Source organism: Pholis gunnellus, assembly GCF_910591455.1.
Source record: "Pholis gunnellus genome assembly, chromosome: 16".
Lineage (NCBI taxonomy): Eukaryota > Metazoa > Chordata > Actinopteri > Perciformes > Pholidae > Pholis > Pholis gunnellus.
Genome location: NC_136543.1, coordinates 5,899,174 through 5,919,209, shown reverse-complemented (window position 1 = coordinate 5,919,209; position 20,036 = coordinate 5,899,174). Strand labels below are relative to the sequence as shown.

The 20,036-nt window shown below is 44.5% G+C and overlaps 1 protein-coding gene across 2 annotated transcripts in view; it reads left to right on the top strand.

Annotated features, from left to right (window-relative positions):
* Window positions 1–20,036, top strand: part of ext1c (exostoses (multiple) 1c) — a 70,688-nt gene that overhangs the window by 8,949 nt on the left and 41,703 nt on the right. For both annotated transcript variants that reach the window (XM_079176720.1, XM_079176721.1), the window contains exon 2: window positions 769–2,156. In XM_079176720.1, coding sequence (XP_079032846.1) covers window positions 1,210–2,156 — 947 coding nt within the window. In that variant the 5' untranslated portion in view covers window positions 769–1,209. The remainder of the gene's footprint in view (window positions 1–768; window positions 2,157–20,036) is intronic.

The following is a 20,036-nucleotide window of genomic DNA, read 5'->3' as shown; positions in this document are numbered from 1 at the left end:
CACACACACACCGGTATACTGTACATGTTGTGGAGCCATGGGGGGATGTTTGGTAAAAATATGAGGCTGAAAAAAACGTTTGCAGATGTAACAAAAAAAGCCTTCACTCGCTCTCACCAAGGTGAACGGCCGCTCCAGAGCCATAAAGTTGCTCTGTTTTCCTAATGCGCTTCCAAATCTCCACTTCAGATGCTAAACGTACTCTTCTTTTCTCCTTCACTTCACCTCAACTGTATCTGGCTCAGTTCAACTGGAGCTTGAAGAGCACGATAATATCTAGTCCCGTCTAAGACTACTCCTGAAGTCAGCAGCACACATCTTGGCACTTATGAGCCTGTAAACATCCAGAGGCCAGACGGGGACGGAGATAGAGAGAAGGTGGACTTCTTGAAGAGATTGTTTTGTTGTGGCTAGTCAGGGATGGATGCCTTTTTGAAAGTGCACTGGGTTGTACTTTTCTCTTTATGAGCTCCGGTTGAACAGTGGATTTTGACAGTTTAAAATCCTCTGCTGCCTGTGAAACATTGCCCAGTGGTGCTACTTTATTGCCATTTGATTTAAAGTGTGTGTGTGAAATGTGATTGGGGCTGCAGATTACATGTCTGTCCAAAATGAAAGCTCATACCTGTCGGGACAATCTAAACTGTTATGGCACCTCTTGAGACGGCCGTTTCACGACTAACCCCGGAGCGTGTCTCCGTGTTGGTCGAGAAGCAGCAACAACCCTGTGTACTGATCTGGATTCTTGTTTGTTTACTTTTCCCCTAGGAGAGGCCCTGCAGACGGCGGTCACGCCTGGCACCATGAGGCAGCAAGCTTGGCCCGAGAGAGCGGAGAAATCACCCCTCATCACTCCCAACCAGGCCGGCCAGCGGAGGAAATGCACGCAGAAGCAGCAGACGCGGGCTAATACGCACATCTGAGACTAAATGGGGAAGGCAGAAAGAGACTGAGCGAGGGGAGTCAGTAACTCAGATTGCGTCACCCTAAATGGCAAGTAAGTGGACCGGACCACCCTCAGAGGCAGTGATGTCCTTGTTAACGCATTGTCCTTCAAAAGAACCTCCTTGTTAGAAGTCACAAGTCACAGCCCCCCCCCCCCGCCCCTGTGAGGCCACAGAGCTGAGGGGCAGAGGAGAGGGAGAACAGAGGACGAGAGAGAGAGAGAGAGAGTGACAGAGTGGAAAAAAGAGACTGTGACAGGCCCCCATGCAGGCGCGTAAGAAGTATGGTCTGCTGGGCTTGTGTGCGTGCTGCTGGCTGGTCTTCTTTTACTGGGGTGGAGGAGTCCAGCTCCGGCTGCTCCGGCTGCTGACACGCCAGCGGGGTGAAGTGGTGCGCCCCTGGCCCAACTGGACCGACAGGGCCTTCCTGCCCCGCTATGCCCACCTGGATGAGCTCCAGACGGACCCCGGGACGGCCGAGTCGCCCCGCCAGCGTCGCCAGGCGTGGTCCACCATTTATAAGGACAGTCGCTGCCGCATGGAGACCTGCTTTGACTTCTCGCGGTGTCGCCGCAGAGGAAGGGAAGGGTTCAGGGTGTATGTATATCCGTCAGAGAAAAATGACCGCGTGTCCGAAAGCTACAGGAAGATCCTGACGTCCATCGCCGAGTCCCGGTACTACACATCAGACCCCCGTGAGGCATGCCTGTTCGTGCTCGGGATAGACACCTTAGATCGGGACCAGCTGTCAGGACAGTTTGTGCCCAACGTGGATGAACGCATCCGGGGTTACCCGCTGTGGAATGACGGGCGGAACCACCTGATCTTCAACCTGTACTCGGGCACCTGGCCGAACTACACAGAGGACCTGGGCTTCAACATCGGCCAGGCCATCTTGGCCAAGGCCAGCCTCAACACAGAACATTTCCGGCCCGGCTTTGACGTCTCCATCCCGCTGTTCTCAAAGGATCACCCGCAGAAGGGCGGAGAGCGGGGCTGGCTGGTGAGGAACACCATACCGCCGCGAAGGAAGTACCTGCTGATGTTCAAGGGGAAGCGTTATCTGACGGGCATCGGCTCAGACACCAGAAACGCTCTTCATCACATCCACAATGGAAAGGACATCGTGTCGTTGACGACGTGCCGCCACGGGAAGGACTGGGAGAAGCACAAAGACGCCCGCTGTGACCATGACAACCTGGAATATGAGAGGTAAGACGGGAGTCACGTGGCCAGTGGGGAGGGCAGTGATGGGGTGACGTTAAAATGAGGTGTTAAGGATTTGGGAAACAGAGTGTCAAGTGTTATGTTTTTATGGGAAATACACAGTGGCGGTGTTCCGCTTGCCTTCTTATTTGAACTTTACATGCTGTTTTATTGGTCTTTTAGTTGTCCCCGATTTTCTACAAGCAGTGTCGGTGGTAGTTTTTGGTTCCCACTGGTTATTTCAGTCTCTTTGATTGTGGCGGCACAAGTTCAGACTGTTTAGGTTTTCTTCTGTTTGGCAGTTGCTATTGAGATCAAAGATTTTAGACTCAGGCTCAAGTCCCTGGACTATTTACAGCAGTTCTTGTATGAGTAGAGTGCACTAAACAGTGGTTGTAATGTGCTCAGCTTGTATTAACTGACCTTGAGCTCCTCTGTTATCCACAGTGTAGATAAATCTTACAGGATGATAGACAAGCAAGTAAGAGTATTGTGAATTATTAAGTGCACATGCAGTCATTTTTTATATTTGGATGTGTACTACTTCAAGACAAAGAAATAAACAGCCACAGCTAATTAATTACAACTGAAACTAAAGAGCCAAAGCAAAGGTCACCACAAAGAATGGTTTTGTGAAATCGCTGATTAGCTCAGAGAATAAAGCGCTGCCGGCTGTGTGGTGTGAATGACGATTATATTCTTAAATCAGTCTCTCCATTTTTCTTGCTGTTGTTGTTGTTGCTGCTGTTGTTGTTGTTGTTGTTGTTGTTGTTGTTGCATGGGAGATAAGCTTGCCTTTTCCACTTTGGTTTTAAATGAGTTGAGTGGAGTGGATAAAAGACATTGTAAAATGAGAGTCCAACAACATCTGCAATGCTTAGAGCAATAATGTATTATTAAAACCAACTCATTTAATCATATGACCTTTGCCGGGGTTTGAAAACGGTTTGCACAAAGGCGTTTACTGTTACACAATATATATATTTCCACTTCAGCCCTATATGTGCTTTGGCCTTTTCACAGAGTGGTTTTCAAGTATGTGAGCGCCATTGTTGTGTTTAATAATAAAAAGCTGTAGGAAACACACCCACTGCCTAATATATGTTGCAGCAGCGGCTTGGTAAACATGTCTCCTCCTCTGTGTGCTTCTCTCCTACTGGCTTATTGGAGCTCAGACAGTGATTTAGAAACAGATGGAAATAGATGCATGAGCTCAAAACACACAATAGCAACTTTTTGATTGTAAAACTGTCATTTAGATTCTATGGGAGATAATATTAGATGTAAAAGCTCTAAAATCTATTTTTATCTAATTGCAAAAGGTTTATGATTTATTTGTGGGGTGGAGCACGATGAATAAGACGGACTACTGAAGTTCAGTTTCATGCAGAGTTATCATCTTTTATTTAATACAGCAGTCATTAAATAGTTGATATAGAGGAGCTGTATCGCTCACTAACAGCTCCTGTGTTTCACTAACTTGCTTAACTTACACTTTGCAATACAAGCCTCTGAAGCTTTAGTGCTGACAGAGTTCCTCATTATAAAGTCTGTGCCTGTCCATTCCTACACAGATACAAGGATAGTCTCATGGTGCAGAACGCACTCACACAGGAGGAGACGGATTTCAGGGAAAGAAAGCGACTGTGTTGTAAATCGCATACTAATGTACTGCATACTATATACTCGGTCTGTATGTACTGCATACTGCCTACTAAATAAATGATTAAGTATACCATTACCAGTAGACTGCTCACACTATAGTAAAGTCAGGCAATACGTCTTCTCTGTGTCACATTACTGCAGCGATCACGACGCTACTGGTCTGACCTACTGAAGATTGTTCGTCACAAATGTAAATCAACATTCCCCTTTACGAATTACAATAAGTAAATATTTTATTGTTAAATATGTTTTCTAAAATACATTTGAATGGTCTTCTCCTCTTGAAGCCAATGTTACATAGTGTCTAAACCGTGTAATTACAACAGTGGTGTCCCTGACGTGATGCTATTGGGCCCCAAACACACTTTTTCACACTTAAGTAGCCTTTATTTAAATCATTTGGTCCTAAAAGTGTAATAGTTCTCTAACAGCCAATTGGTTGGGAGGCGGGGTTGAAAGCATCTTAATTTCATCAGTTAAGTGAACAGAGAGTATTAATGACTTTCATTATCAATTCATTAGCTGATCATTTCCTCGAGATAAGTTCATTAAAGGTAAGAAAATAATGAAAAATCAGAGCCTGGTCTTCTTTTTTCTCTCTTTTGTCTGAATAACAAAATCCAGAGATGGCAAATTCTCACATTTGTGAAGTAAAGCTGAAATCATTAGATGTCTGGCCTTTTGTGCTTGAATAGTGAATTCAACAATAATTGATTGTCATAATAGTTGACGATTCATTTTCTGTCTGTCGGCTAATTGATTGATTGACTAATTAATTTAGCCCCACTAAGTAGCACATTGATTCAAGTCCTGGTTTCATGTCACAGGACTTCAAATAGTGAAAAGAAAACTTATACTGTAAAAGTTAAATGAATACTTAAACTAAAGTCAATGATTAAAGATCAGTTCCTTTAGGATTTAGTGCTGCATAATGCCTCACAGTGTACCTTTATAACTGCATCTCTCTGAATTGCTTCTCCTCTTGTCGGACAGACTGAACCTTTCTGTCCATAAGAAAATCCAACAGCTAGACCCCAAGTTTAAATCTCAGGCACCGGTAGGTGTGAGTTGTTTTCATGCGCTATCAAATGAAACGCTCAAAGCAAGCATCTATACAATGGGACTTTTCAAATATCGTGTACCCTGGGAACAGCAGTTAGGCGACGGTTCTGATCCCAGCACACTCGTTGCTCCTGTGGCCTATAACTAGCTACCTTAGGCGTGTTTACGTTGGGCTGCTCCACACTGCATGAATGAGCTCATTTATTCCACACAGCCCGCTACTCAGACACCCGGGTGGGCAGGGGGTTTGTGGGGTGGGGAGGATAGTGTGTGTGGGGTGGGTCCCATGTGGTATTTTGCGGTAGATTTGGATACGGCAACGGCTCTGAGGGCGTGAATGGGGGTGGCGATGTGAGAGACAGCTGCCGTTTGTAAGAAAAACTCAAAAAGCTGGACCTTTTTTCCCCCTTTCTCCCTTTTTGTATGAAGTCTCTTTCTATGGAAACAGGAGGCTTTTAGCCTCGGAGAGAGAGAGGTGCGAAGGATGGATGTGGGGGGGGGGGGGGGGGGGGGGGGGGGGGAGGAGGGAGGGAGGGAGGGAAGGTGAGGGCCCATCTCCTTTTTTGCTTCCTTTTGAATCTCCTTTTGGGAAGAGAAGAAAGGGAAGAGGACAATAAACAAACTGCATGAGCAAGGTTTCTGTTTGGAAACCACGTAGAGACACACCCTCTCCTCTCCATCTGCCTGCTGGCATATTGTCCCTCTCTTAATGCCTTTCCTTCAGTCCTTCACCCTTTTTCTGATCTATTTTCTGCCAAGAATCCTGCACCTGAACAACCCGTCTGCTAATAATAACAACGGTGTGTGTCTCCGAGCGAGCGTGCGTCTGTGTGTTTGACTGTTACTGCTATATATGCACGAGATTGTGTCTGTGTGTGTGCGAGAGACTGTGTTCACGGTCAGTGAGGCTCTTAGAAGGTGGCACCAGGTTAATGAGCGCATGCATCTGGTACACCAGCAGATTAGCCCAGAAGGACCTGGACTAGACAGCACCCGACGCACAAAGGGCACAAGAGGGGGAGAAGGAGGAGGAGGAGGCAGGAGGGCGAGGGACTCAGACGGACGGATCAATAGACTGGCATGACATCATTTACCCGCACAAGACAAAACCTTAACACCCCCCCCCCCCTCACACACACCCCAACATGACAAAATGAATAGGGCTGTTAAGTGACTGCCCCCAAGGAAAAAGTTCCTTTTTTTTAACTGTAAATTGGCATAACACTAGTAATAATAATACTTAATAACAATATTATTAATAGTAATTATTATTAACATTCATAATAATTGTATTAATAGAAATAATAATACTGAATAACAATTATGTCATAATAATAAGACGGGTGTTGATGGCCCGTGTGAAACCAAAAAGTCAACATTTATTTTGAGTTAAGTTGCGTAGCGTACTTGACTTCGAGGGAATCAAGATCTTTTACTAAACTTAACCAAGTTAGTTCCTGTGAAGAGGAACGTTTATTCTTTGAAATGCATGTAACAAGCATACATGTGCTAAAGGCTCAGGAGTGCGTAGAGCATCATATTTAAAACATTTTAGAAATGTAAGTTAAGAAATGATTTCTTTCTTACCTGGTGTCGGCCCATGCACTTACAGATAGTTTAGGTTTTATTTACGCAGGATTTACAATGGAGGGGAATAGAATGTTATCGTTAAAAACTTCAATATTCAGCAGCAAGAGATCTTTCTAGAAACTGCTTCCCAGTTACTCTATGACCCCCTTTACACCTTGCATTGAAATGTGTCTCATATCCAGGTTGTATCTAGATATTTAACCTGACTACGTTTACACCTGGTATTAATGTGTGGTCTCCAGTGTCCACATTGTGATCCGATCGCTCTGTCCAGCTCCTACAACCAAACGTCACATCCTCCTCTTGTTTGTGTGGGATGACATATTTCTGCCCACGTAAAACGCAATTGCATTTACAGTCTGGTCCAGTGTGGTCACAATGTGTCCCCGACCACCGATCGGATCACAAAGTGTTTTGGGTGCAATTACACCTGTACTGTCCGATTTGCAATTCGATCATCCAAAACACATTTAAATTCAAGGTGTGGATCCACAGACCATGCTGTCAGCTGGTTTTATAGAGCTTTGGCTTAGCCTGAATCATCCAAACAAAGCCTATTTGTTGCCTTTTCACGAAAGGAAAATAGTCTGCAACCCGTGTTCAACCTATGTTGGTAGGAAGACGAGCATTTACTGATGTAAAGTGACCGCTGGTGCAGGTTTAAACCGCATCACAAGACGGCCCACTCCTTTTAGCTTTATGAAACAATGATAATACCTCCATGGTTGTTAGCTGAGTAGTTTTTAAAAACGGGTTAAGTTTAAATACCTCTGTCCCCGCCATTTCTATTAACACAATTCTCTTTTAAATTACAGAATGATCGGTAAATGGCACCCAAAAATCCCATTAAAAATGCGCCATAGGGAAAAAGAAATCTGAATAGGAACAGACGGTGCCTGGAATACTTGAATTTCGGTGTGTAAGTTTGTGTGTGTGTGTGTGTGTGTGTGTGCGTATGGATGATGGGGAGAAAACAGAACGAAGTAGCAATGAGACAAGTCGGAGGTAGGACACAGTGGTACCCAAGGCAATAAGAGCAGCAAGACAGAAAGGAAGAAAAGGAGAATGTCATGTGATAAAGATTACAAAAAAAATAGGGGGAAAAGAGCGAGGGGTACCGCAGGCGAGTTGGGGGGGAAAAAAGGCGAGAACAGAGCGGTGCAGGAGGGAGGGTGACGGAGTGGGAGAGAGCGAGAGAGAGACGGAGCGGAGAAAAGAGGGGATACTTGAAGCAAGGGAGAAGCTGTGCTGCAGCCTAATGGCCTAGTTTCCCTCACTTTAGAGAGTTCTCTAAGAAAAGGAGGAGAAATGTGCATTGTACAGTGAATGCAAATGAGCAGGAGTGTGAAAAACAGAGGGGTGGAAGAAAGAGAGCGATGCTTGGGAGATACAAAAGGTAGCACAGAAAACGTGAAGAACTTGTGTGTGTGTGTGTGTGTGTCGAGCAACCGGGGTTGAACAGAGATGCACAGGATGGGAGGGAGAGACCGAAGTGACGGGGAGGACGTGTAATGGCAAAACGCTGTACCTCTCTGTTCGTCCTAAATGGCCCTGGCCTCCGTGTAGGAGAGCCAGTGTTGGAAACCGATGGGTCATTATTCATCATGACCCTCCTTGAAGGAACCCACGGTTGCTGAAAGAGACTTTAAAACCTGGGTAACAGCTCAGGGTGAATGCAGAATAGTAATCAGACAAAACCCTACCGAAGGACTGCAAGAGAGACCGATTTAAATAATACATCGGCTACGGTCAAAAGTTAGAAAGGAAGTGCTTTGGAGCTGCTTTCATGCACGTGTGATTTGAACAGGAAATTTGCAGAAATGCGCAGGACAGTATACTTCTGATTTCAACGTCGGAAACGGTGCCATTGTTATCTGCTGGCAGACAATAAAAAAAGCCCCCTCCCCCACAACTTTATGTGACACAGGAGTGTGTGCATGCACAGTTGTGTGCACTTGGTCTGTAAACGCTATACGAGAGTGTGTGCAATTTGAGATTTTGGCAAACCAAATAAGAAACGCTGCAGAACCACTGTAATTAAGGCCTGTGAAATTGTACCTCTGGAGATGCTGTGGTCTGAGTTTGTGTGTGCGGTTCGTGTGCTGTCTCTGTTTAGAATACTTGGAAGTGAAAGGCGGCCGTGTGATTCTCTGGCACTTGTGCACTCCTTCCTCCATTCCTTTTCCTCCTCTCCAGCTAAAATGTATTGACAAACTTTAAAGAGCACTCCAACAGGGCAGCAAAGGTTGAAGCATTTTAGCATCTTTCAGCTCATTGTTTTGGAGGCTACTGTTCGCTGCAGCACTAAAAAATAGACAAAGTGTGAAGCTAGCTGGTGAACACAGTAGCTGGACACCAGACTAGAGCTAACATGAGACTAAATAATGGACTTGCATTCTTCAAATGGCAAGAAACACGACTCTAAATTAATACTAATGTGGCTCCAAATCTTTCAGTTGTGACAACTGTTTGCAGAAATCCGTTTTAAAGCATGATAAGCTTATTTCCCTTGTCATTTTTTCTTTGTCTTGTGTATTTTGCAAGATATCTCAACATACACTTCAGTCTGACTCCCGCGATGTACATATAATACTCGGGCCAAGGAATAATTTGTTCAGATTCCACCGTTTTTCATTATTGTTTTAGCCGCAACTGTGAGAAAGACTTGAGCTCAAATTCCAAAAGGCATGTTTGCAAGGCCACAAAATCAATTTGCCTTCACTTAGACTCGTAGAGCGCAAACCTCGGCCAAAGAAATCAGTCGGTCACTGCAGCTCCCCAGACTGCCACAGCTTTCATTCCTCAGCCTTGAGAAATGTTGCATTCTTGTTCAAACTTTAAGCCAGTCGGAAACCTGCTTGTCGTTGCACATTACATGTTTGCAGTCAAATCTTCATCCCCTCATTGTTCTCTCAACCGCCGCTCTCTGTTTCGAAAACTTGAGTCATATTTGCAGCCTTCCACTTCCTAAATGCTCCCGTTTCAGTTTCTCGTCAGGCTCGCTCCTCCAGTTTTCCAAATTGTAATTTATCCGTGTAGTCTGAGGGCGTTCGATGTCACCAAAACCTATTGTTTACAAGTGTCACTGGCAAAACCAGTGGAGCCTCACCCTGTCATGAGGCAATCAAGGCCTCAATGGCTTTGTGTTGTACAGGCTCTGGACAACAGTGTTAGTCATACAGAAACTAGATTACAATATGTAATGCCCGGTGGACACAACATCTGCCACACCCATTTGGGAAGTCTTCATTAAAAACAACTGCAAGTCTTACTTCTGTGATGACACAATGTGGTTTTGCACACACACATGCACAAGGATTTTGCAGCTTTCAATAATTATTCTTTCTCCAACTCACACCTTCTTAGGATGTGTCCTCTGCACAACCCCGCAACTTTTTATTTTTCCTCCCAACATCTTGTCCTCCTCACTTGTATTATTATATTTTTTACAGAGTCCTCCTACAGTCGGGTGCAAGCTTCCTACCATATTTCTGAGCTCCGGTATGCATAATTTATCAACCGAACCCTGCTTCTCCATGAAGGCAAAACTTCATTTGACAGCGCAGCTTTGTCTGTAGTGTTGCAACACAACTGTCTTGCACGCCATAGTGTTTGGCGACATGCACATGGATGCACACATGCACTGCTCTCACTTGCTAATCTATGCATTGCTGCTCTTAACACCATGTTGCCAAGATGAGCCTCAGAGTGTCAAACCAGGTTGCATCTAATCCACTCCGTAAGAAGTGGCGGATCAGAGTCTTGACCGGCTGTGCTCAAGCATGTTGGCCTCTTTACTCACCGGCACCTTTGATTCAGTCCCTACACTGTGTGTTGATGGGTGGAATTCTTAAAACCACAATTTCCTTTTTTCCTTTTTAATAGAGGGTTTGTTTAAGTTACCTGCATCATTTTCTAAATCATTTTAGATCAGTTAAAAGGCAGTTTTCAGTTTGTGGGAATTGCCTGCAGACGATCTGGAAAAAAATGTTTATTAACAACTGAAGTGTTGGATGGGTTACCACCATTTATAACTGCATTATATCCAAATGAATAGATAAACACTGGCCTAAAAGATTTTGTTAGTGTTGTTGGCAATCCATTAATAAATGCTTAAAGGAATAGTTTGACATCTTAGTGTCTGGAGTCCAGTAAGTTACTGCTCAGAGTAAAATAATCAAGGGCTGAACTGTCATTTATACACTTTGGTGATTGTATGGATACAAAAAAGACAAGATCTTACATGTTAATAGATGAGCTTTAGATGTGCTGGTAGGTGGATTCTGTTCCCCTGGTTCCAATCTAAAGTCTTTCTAGGCTAATCTAAGCTAAGCTAACCTGCTGCTGGCTGTCTGTAGCTTCATAATTAATGGACAGATACAAGAGTGGTAATGATCTTCTCATCTAACTCTCCAACAGAAAGCGAGTAAGCATAGTTCCCAAAACTATCCCTTTTTTAAAAGTACACCATTTTTCACAATCTGGCAACCCAGTTCTTTTCATTTATTTCTTATAAGTAAACCAATTAGGCATTAAACTGTGATTTATTTTACTATTACAGCCCAATAATTGCCACAACTAATGCTTACATGCCAATCATTGTTTTATAGTTCATTTTGAGATGAAACACTGGATTTGTCAGCAGAGGCCTGCCTTCGTTTTTTAGGTGTAAAAACATCAAATCCAGTCATACAGATCAGCTAATAGAGTCCAGCTGCTTCAAAGCAGATCACCTTTCCTGTAATATCCTCTGTCTGTTGGATGACCTCGCCGTATTCACTTATTACAGACGTATGTGAAAACGGCGATCATTTAAAAATGCACCTCTTTGATCGTCTCAAGGAATTTGGCGGCAGTGGTAGCTCCCAGGTCGCAGAGGTGCAAACCACGACTCGCCGAAAATCCTGGAGGGCATAACCTCAATTTATTTCAAATGATTTCAAGATCCATGTAATCCATGAAGATGACTGAAGTGGTGCTGTGCAGTTACAGTAGTGAGTCTGCGTATCCACTGATGGTGTGAGATTTGGCTCAAAGTTAGGACGGTAGTTAAGGCTTTATGTGTGAGCATTAGCATTTTATACCAGAAATAGGGCAGAGTGGAAGGCTAACCAAAGCCAATCGTAACATGCAGGACAAGGCATCGATGGTAAATCTCTTTTCTTCTCTACATAGTGCTCCATTCTGGCTGATTGGTGCAGACATTAGTGTTTGAAATGTCTGGACACATTTTCACGTTCATACTGTTGGTTCATGGAGGACGTTAAAGAAAACGGTAAAGGAGAACTTTTAATAGTTGCCAGTTTATCAAGGTTTGTGTTTCCCAAAGCATCTGGTTTGTGGAGATTTGCAGAACATGTTGTGAACTTGCCTTTTGTCATTTTTGTCGTCGTTTTGATGGCTGATTGTTATGATTGTTTTGTAAAAGAAAAAACGGCATACTGGCTTCCGGCTATCTTTGGGCTTGTAATGACTCAGGCTGTGCCAGACTCAAGGTCCCCACCTTCTGCTGTTGGAAATGGGGGCTTTCATCCGACAATGTTTCACTCAAGCGCTCTCTTTTTATATTCTCTACACCACTACGTCTATCTTGGCTGAGACTTCAACCCCACACAGTAATTTACAAATGACTCTACTATATCAGTAACCTTTTGGTTTATTTTACAGACCACACACTGTGAAGATTAGTTCTTTCTGCCTGAGGTTTGGAGAAGGTTGCACCGTACTACTTGCTGACTGCTTGTATGTAACATGACTTTCACACAGGCAAAGCATGCGTTTTCCCTACCAGCTCCTCCTTTCTCAATCACCTCAGCTCCCGCTTTAGTTTTTCTCTTTTAAAACCCCGGTATATATCGAGTGGGCGGTTCCAGTCCGTCAGGTGCCTATCAGGTTTCTTAAGGCAGGCCGTTTGGCCCCGGGCCTCCCTCACTAGTGTGGATGTCCCCTTAATGGGGGCCCATTCAGCGACCTAATGGGCCCTTTATCAACCCCGGCTAGCACCACAGCGATCATAGCAGGAAAAGCCTCTGGCGACCTTGCTCGCCTTTGTCCAGGCCAACTGGAGCGTAACAGCTTTGACAATGACAATGCAGTTGGGGGAGAGAGAGAACGAGGGGGAGACGGTTCTCATTCCTTATGCAGTTAAGGAGCTGAACCTCAACAGTGGCCTGGATTTCACTTGTTTACTGGTCTTTGTTTGCATCTATTGGCCCTTTGACCTCACCACATGCTGTAAGAGTCTATAGCTAGAGATTAAGGAGCAGAGAGAGATGAGAGATTAGTGATGTCTCGAGGTCTTTCTCGGTTTAATGTCGTTCGAGACGGGGATAATACTTCTAGGGGGAAAGTAGATGGCACAATTGTTGATGGATAGTTAACTTTTTGAATTGTTTTAAATAAAAAAGCTCAACCTAACCAGAAAGAGACATTTGCAGAAGCAGTTTTAGAAGTTCAAACCTCTGATGTTTGTGCGCTAACACTGTATGTTTCCCAGACGAATTTCCTTCGGGACAATAAAGTCTATCTTATCTTATCTTAATGTAAAGAGGCCAGTGGCTAAATTATTACTTACAGACACGGAGCAATCAGAAAAGATTTTGCCTCAATTAGGCTGTCCCAAACACATTCTGCTGAATTTTTTATTTTTTTTAAGCATTTCCTCACAGGACCCCTAAATTGCCTGAGATATATGGTGTAAAATGAGGTCAAAAAATAGTGTGTAGTAAGTTGGCAATCAGATGAAAAGGCTCCTCTTTTTCTCTCTCTCTCTCTGTCTTTGATGTAGAAAGGCGCGCTCCTATTGGCCGGTCTTGAGATGATGACTGATGCATATTGATAATCCAGACCACTGGAGTGTTCAAAGGACTCCCGAATATATATGCTGTGCTATCAGTGTTGAAATGATCTATGCACCATGGTTTTTAATAACGGGACAGCGTATTGGGGTTAAACTGGGATTTGGATGAGAGCGCGTCTCGGCAACCTCTAGTATTATTTAATGCAAACTATTTCATAACCCTCCATGTATATTGCTCCATTATTTCACTCGTACATCTCCCTGTTATTGGAGTACGCTCTTTTAATGAGTTTGCGTGTCCTCTCATATGCGAGGCGTGGATTTATATTTCTATTAGGGATGTCTCGAGCGAGGCTTTTGCATGCGTTCCTCTCTGAGTTCGTAGTGTACTTCTTCACAATCTATTCGACAGTACAGGCTGTCTTCTGCTTTCTCAGCCACACTTGAGCAAATAGTTCAGCTCCACCTCATCGTAGCTTTAGGTGTTTGAGATGACATTAGTATCGGATGACAGGTTGTTCAGAGACTTTGCCGAAACCGGACCTGTCTTTCACGCCGTTATCTGAGGTGTGCTTATCGTACTTGTTGTACTAGTATTAAAGGAGCACAATGTGTGCTTTTTTTAATTAACAAGTGGGCAGCTTGGGGCAGCGGCCTGTGCAAGTGGAGCACAGCGTTTCTGTTAACCTCTTGAGTTGTGCAATTTCAGAGAGGTTTTTAAAATCAGACCTACTGTACTCCTTCTGTTGTGCTGTTGAGCCAACACCTATTTGTCCAATACTGTTGCTTCGAGAAAGGGTGGAAACCACTGTATAAAGTGGACTTTACAAATGCTGAAAATCCTTATCATATTTCTTTTCTTTTGTCGTCTTACTGGAGGGCATGGTAGGGGAAAGAATAATAATTAAGCTTTCCAGGAGCCTCACTTTTGAAATGTAATACACTCATCACGAGTTGGAAAGTGTGTGTGTGTGTGTGTGTGTGTGTGTGTGTGTGTGTGTGTGTGTGTGTGTGTGTGTGTGTGTGTGTGTGTGTGTGTGTGTGTGTGTGTGTGTGTGTGTGTGACCGTTGCCAAGCCCAACAGCAGACAATGTGGTATGTGTGCCCCAGATAAGGGATTTTATTCTGCTACCTAGCCAATGAAGAATGTGTGGAAGATCATGAATTACTCATGAGTGCTGGTGTTGACTTCTTAGTTAATGATAGCCGTGCTGGGGCCGCTCTGTACCGTGCACCTGTCTCCCTCCTCATCACCTTTTGATGAATGAGAAACAAGTCGAGAGGGAAAGAGTCAGAACTTCCCCTTGGTTGCTCTCAAAACGTCTTCAGCGCCGTAGTCTCCCCGAAACTGCACCGTAGACACGAAACCCTACAAGCCACAGTTGCACTTCAGAGCCTATGATGTATGGCCGGCTGCACTTCCTTGTCAGATGGCCTACTATGCTGAACAACTCACCTACAGCACACGACAAAACAGCTTTTCCTCCAAATGGCACTGCACCGAATACACACACACTTTGTCAGGTCGTGTGACGAATGGGCTTTATGTTGCCTCCGCCCGCTCAACCTAAAAGTCCCCCCTCTAGATTAAAACCTCGGCACACTGAGCTCCTTCACACTACAGCAAGCCCTGACTCATTCCAATCCACCGCTCATTTCAGTCCTCATTTCCTTTACATTATACACGCCATTAGGCATATTAAGTTCAATGCCTGCCATCACGCTGTTCCAGTGTGCATCTCTATTCTTCAGCAAGCAGGTGCGTCCAGGCAAAAACACTGCATGGGTAAATTGGCTAAAATGTATTATAATTTAAAATATAAGTAAATTAAATGAGAAATGAGTGTGCAGCCATGCTAGCAGCTCTGTAAAGTGCTTTTTGCAGCATACTAACGCACTTGAAGTGGCGATGCTAACACGCCGATGTTTACTTTAGTACGTTAGCATGCAGGCATTTGCTAATTAGCACTGAACACAAAGTCCAACCCCTCCCCCCCAAAATAAGCATTAAAGCCTCTCTACACCCACACAGGTGTTTTCAGTTACTTTGACTGATTATGCCTCTGCTCAGGTTGAAGGTGAGTCAGAGCTTTGATGGGAATTTATGAGGCCACAAATCTTCACCTACCAATAAGAATGATAAAGGTGTAATTTGTCCCGCCCCTACATGTTTAACAAAACTAACGGGAGACTCAGGAAAGTCTCACTTAATTAGTGTCTACAAGCCAAATGAACTGAAAGCATCTGTGTGGGTGTTCAGAGGAACAAAAGAAATATCCGGAGGGGGACATGGAGGTCTGAAACGGATTTTGTTCAATTTTAATCCATCCAATGTTTCATATGGCATTTCAAAACCTGCTGTCAACCTGAGGGAAAAGTCAGGGTATCACTAGTATATAGCTTGCATAGCCAGATCTCCACAGTGATGTGATCTGGCTGCACACACTATCCTGCTGTTATAGGCTCTGCCTTTTTTTGTAGTTCTTTAAACCAATCACAATTGTCTTGGGCTGCATTGAGCCCTAGGATAGCACAGGAAGGGGAGGAACATTCTGCAGGATATACACGGCCAATGGCAGGCTTCTACCCACAGACTGTATCGGTCGTGGCAGACTGGTATCACCAAAGTCATTAGGATACATCATCTGGGGACAATGAATGTTGGTACCAAAGTTTGTGCATATACAATAGATGTTGAGATAGTTAAACAAAAAGTCTAGGATCATCAAAGTCACTAGGAATCATCCTCTGGGGATCAGAACTGTCTTTATAAAAGTTCATGGCAATCTATAGCAAACTATAGTTGAGAGACATTTCAGTCTGGACCAAAGTGGTGGACCGACAGACCAAAACTGCCATCCCTCCAGCCTGAAAATGAAAGTGATATATTATGTGTCTCTGCCAATTTTCGTGGAGTCGTTCATCTTCCGCCTGGTGTATTTATTGCCTGCAGTGATATGCTTGTACCATTACTACTATTAGCCTGCCGTTGGCATCTACTATAACGACCTCTAACAGACCGGTAGTGGAGTTCAGTGTCACTCCCAACCTTTCACCCGGTGCCAAGCACGAGTTCACACCCATACATACCCCTACACACTCTTTCACTGCTTCCTGTCTTTGCTGCGGCTCTTTCTTTCACTTCTCGACACAAGAAGCATGTACCGCCACACACGCCCCTGCTCATGTTTCCCGCTGTGTGCCCGGCCGGCGGCGCACTGAGCCCTGCTCCTGTGTCTCCAGCTGTCCCCGGGTTATCACTCGTACTGTCTCTGAGTCCACAGTAACCAGAGCACTGCGCCCTCGGTCTCTGTCATGTAGTGACCTTCCCTCTCTCTCTCTCTCTCTCTCTGTAAGATGAGTCCTCACATACGTCCCTCTTTTCATTCTCATTGTTGTCTCGCCTTCCACTCTCTATTTCTGTTTTATATCCTTGAGGAAAAGGGATTTACTATATCTGCCTCTTTTCCTCTTTACTTCTAGAATTTATTCTTTAGCTCCGCTGATGTCTTTCGTTCTGCTGCTCCCCCATCCATCTTGCCTTTCTGCCCATAAGGATGTAATGTGATCAGGTGCAGTGTGAAACATCTTATAGTCACTACACAAAGTAGATTGTCTGTGTTTCCCCCCACCCCCATTTTGTCTCTCTTCCTCAAGTAATCTCCTCTCCTCAACCCCTTCGTTGCTTGAGGAATAGTGGGCTCAAGTGGTGGAAGTAGTATTCAGATTAGTAAAAGTATGAATACTGCAGTATCCTGTTCCAAGTAAAAGTTCATTATGCTTTTTATAACGAAATCACATGTTTTCTTATTTTAAAAGTACAATATTTCTCTCTGAGAAGCAGTGGAGTAGAAGTATAAAGTAGCAAAAAATGGAAATACTCAAGTAAAGTACCTCAGAATTTTACTTGAGTACGCTGCTTGCATACCAACCTTGTTCATCTCACCAAACACAGCCATACCATTATGTGTAATTCATTTCGGTAACGTACTGTATTGATTTCCCAATGACAACAAAGGGAGCAGAGAAAATGTGAACGGCGTAAAGAAGCATTTTGCACAATTCAGACACACAAAAGCGACTGCTAGTCGATGTCCAGTACATCATGCCCCTCTTACACAGCCGCTGCTCACTTACCATGCACACACGAGCACTTACACACACACACACACACACACACACACACACACAGTCACACTCCATCATGGCCTCTAATAGGGTATGGGCTGATGGAGCAGCCAGGCCTGCTCAGCAGACAGTGGAGGAGTGAATCTATATTCAGTCTCTGCACTCCTTCCTCCTCCTCTGGAGCCTGATGAACTCAAGGGAATCCATGGAGCCAATAAACGTGCCGTGATCTATTGACGCACCCTCCCTCGAATGCAATCCGTTACTCCACGGGGCACGGGCTGTTTTCTGTGTAGCTTCTGCATGTGGTCGTCTTTTATTTCTGTGTCCGGTGCTAAGCGAGGTCCAGTAGTTTTGTGCGCGCATGCATTAGCGGGTTTCTCCGTGTAACGGAGAGCCGCTAAGTGAAAGCGACCGAGTCGGAGATAAAAAAGAGGGAATGGATTAGGTAATGAGTCTATAGTGTTGCGGCTATATCGGTTTAGCGCAGGGCCACTGCAGCAGATGAGCAAGAGGGAGTAACCACGTTAGTGTCCCATAAAATGCATTTTCCTATGAGAGTGCCCTCACTGCCACATCGCCTCTTAGGTTAATGCAACGATGATTAAACATGCAGGGCTTTATTGATCCCCGTAGAAACATTCTCTCCATTCTGAGGTCAGGAGGAGCCACAGGACGGGTGTCAGCACAGGGGCAGCAGTGATCGCTACGCCACCCAAAGCATATTCTGTCCTTTGGTGTCGTGAGAGGTGAGGCGGAGAGCACTGTCTAACATGCTGGGTACCCATAGCTGTTTAACTGGGTTAGGATCTGGTGACTGTGAACACTGTAGCCCAGTGTGTGTGTGTGTGTGGCCCAGTGTGTGAGGTTGTACAGTAACATATTTTAGGAAGGTATTATTTCCCAGTTTCATGGAGTTTCATTTCCCCCTGTGGCTGTATGTGAGACTGCCAAGGAGTAGGACGCGTAATGTCATTTGCTCAATGATATTAAAAGTCTCAACCCAGGTGCAATGGAGGAACAATTAGAATAGAAACTGTAACGACACTGAATTACAATCCAGTGTAGTGGATTATCTAGCTTTGGCAATTTCAACGTGCGTGGAAGTCAGCAAAAGGCTTCTTATTCTGAAAAGATGAGACGAAGAACTGGAAAGGAGATGAGCATGCTTGGCACAAACCTAAAGATGAGTTGTGTCTCAGGAGAGGTCCCAACCACTGTGTGTGCGTATCAAGATGTTACACCAGCACTTGTAATAAACTGCAGGCCAATACAGTGGCGTGTAGCTCAGCCAAAAGACAACAATATCATCCGGAGAGGCTTTCCCGCCGCAGTTGGGACACAAAATGTCCGGATCTCATTGGAAATTAGGCTGTGGTTGTGGCAAATGACATTTGATTTTGTGTGTGTGTGGGGGCTGCTTGGCCGTGGGTGTCCAAACACTGCTATTAGCGCCACAGAGTACCCTCTTTATTCATTAAGCCTATAATCAGGCCTTCGTTTGGGTTCAAGTGGTTTTGCTCAGTGATTATTTGCTGGAAACGTGTCATCCTGCTGCTGTGATTTCCCCATTTGATTAGAGATATAACGGGTGGGATTTGAAAGAGAGAGAGGGAACCACAGAGAGAGGAAGCATGCTCGAGGCAGAGACAATTATCAGTTTGTTACTGTCTCTCTCTCGCCTCTGTCTTTTCCCTCCCTCCGTTCCACCGTCCCTCCCTCTCCCCTTCTGTCTTACGGTAATGCTCCATTGATCTATGCTGGGAAAAGATATTGCTAATTCACTGAACCTTGCTTAGCCTCTGCGCTGCCTTGGGACTGATTGCACGACTTCATCTAATGTTCCCTTGCTCTGCGAGCGTTCTCTCTGCTTCCCTCGGCTGCAGCCGGCGGTTCCAACCGGACACGTTTAACCCTTCAGCCTTCAGAGTGCTGCGGGGTGACTGCCGGCTAATGGCGAGGCAGACCCGTCTCTGCAGCAAGTGTTGCTAATGATGACAGCACCAGAGTACAAGTGCCAAGTGCATCGAGTTGGTAAAAGTGATGATTTGATGAGCAGCGCTCTCAGCTGTGTGTGTGTGTGTGTGTGTGTGTGTGTGTGTGTGTGTGTGTGTGTGTGTGTGTGTGTGTACGTGTGTGCACTTTGAAAGCTGTAGAGAAAAAAACTTTTGCTGCAGTCTTAACTTTAAGGAAATAATTAACTACAGACAAATTCAGTTTAACGATGACTCCTAACTTTGACACTTTTTCCTCATTCTTTGTCGCTGTCATCCAAGGAACATACAGGACTGTCTCAGAAAATTTGAATATTGTGATAATCCCCATACGTGTGATTTAGTTTACTGAACCAAGCTGAGTGTTTTTCAAGGCTCAGGAAACCCTTGCAGGTGTTTCGAGTTAATTAGACGATTCAAGTGATTAGTTGAATACCCTACTAGTATACTTTTTCATGATATTCTAATATTTAGAGATAGGATATTTGAGTTTTCTTAAGCTGTAAGCCATAATCAGCAATATTAAAAGAATAAAAGGCTTGCAATATTTCAGTTGATTTGTAATGAATCCAGAATGCATGACATTTTAGTTTTTTTAATTGCATTACACAAAATAAAGAACTTTATCACAATATTCTAATTTTCTGA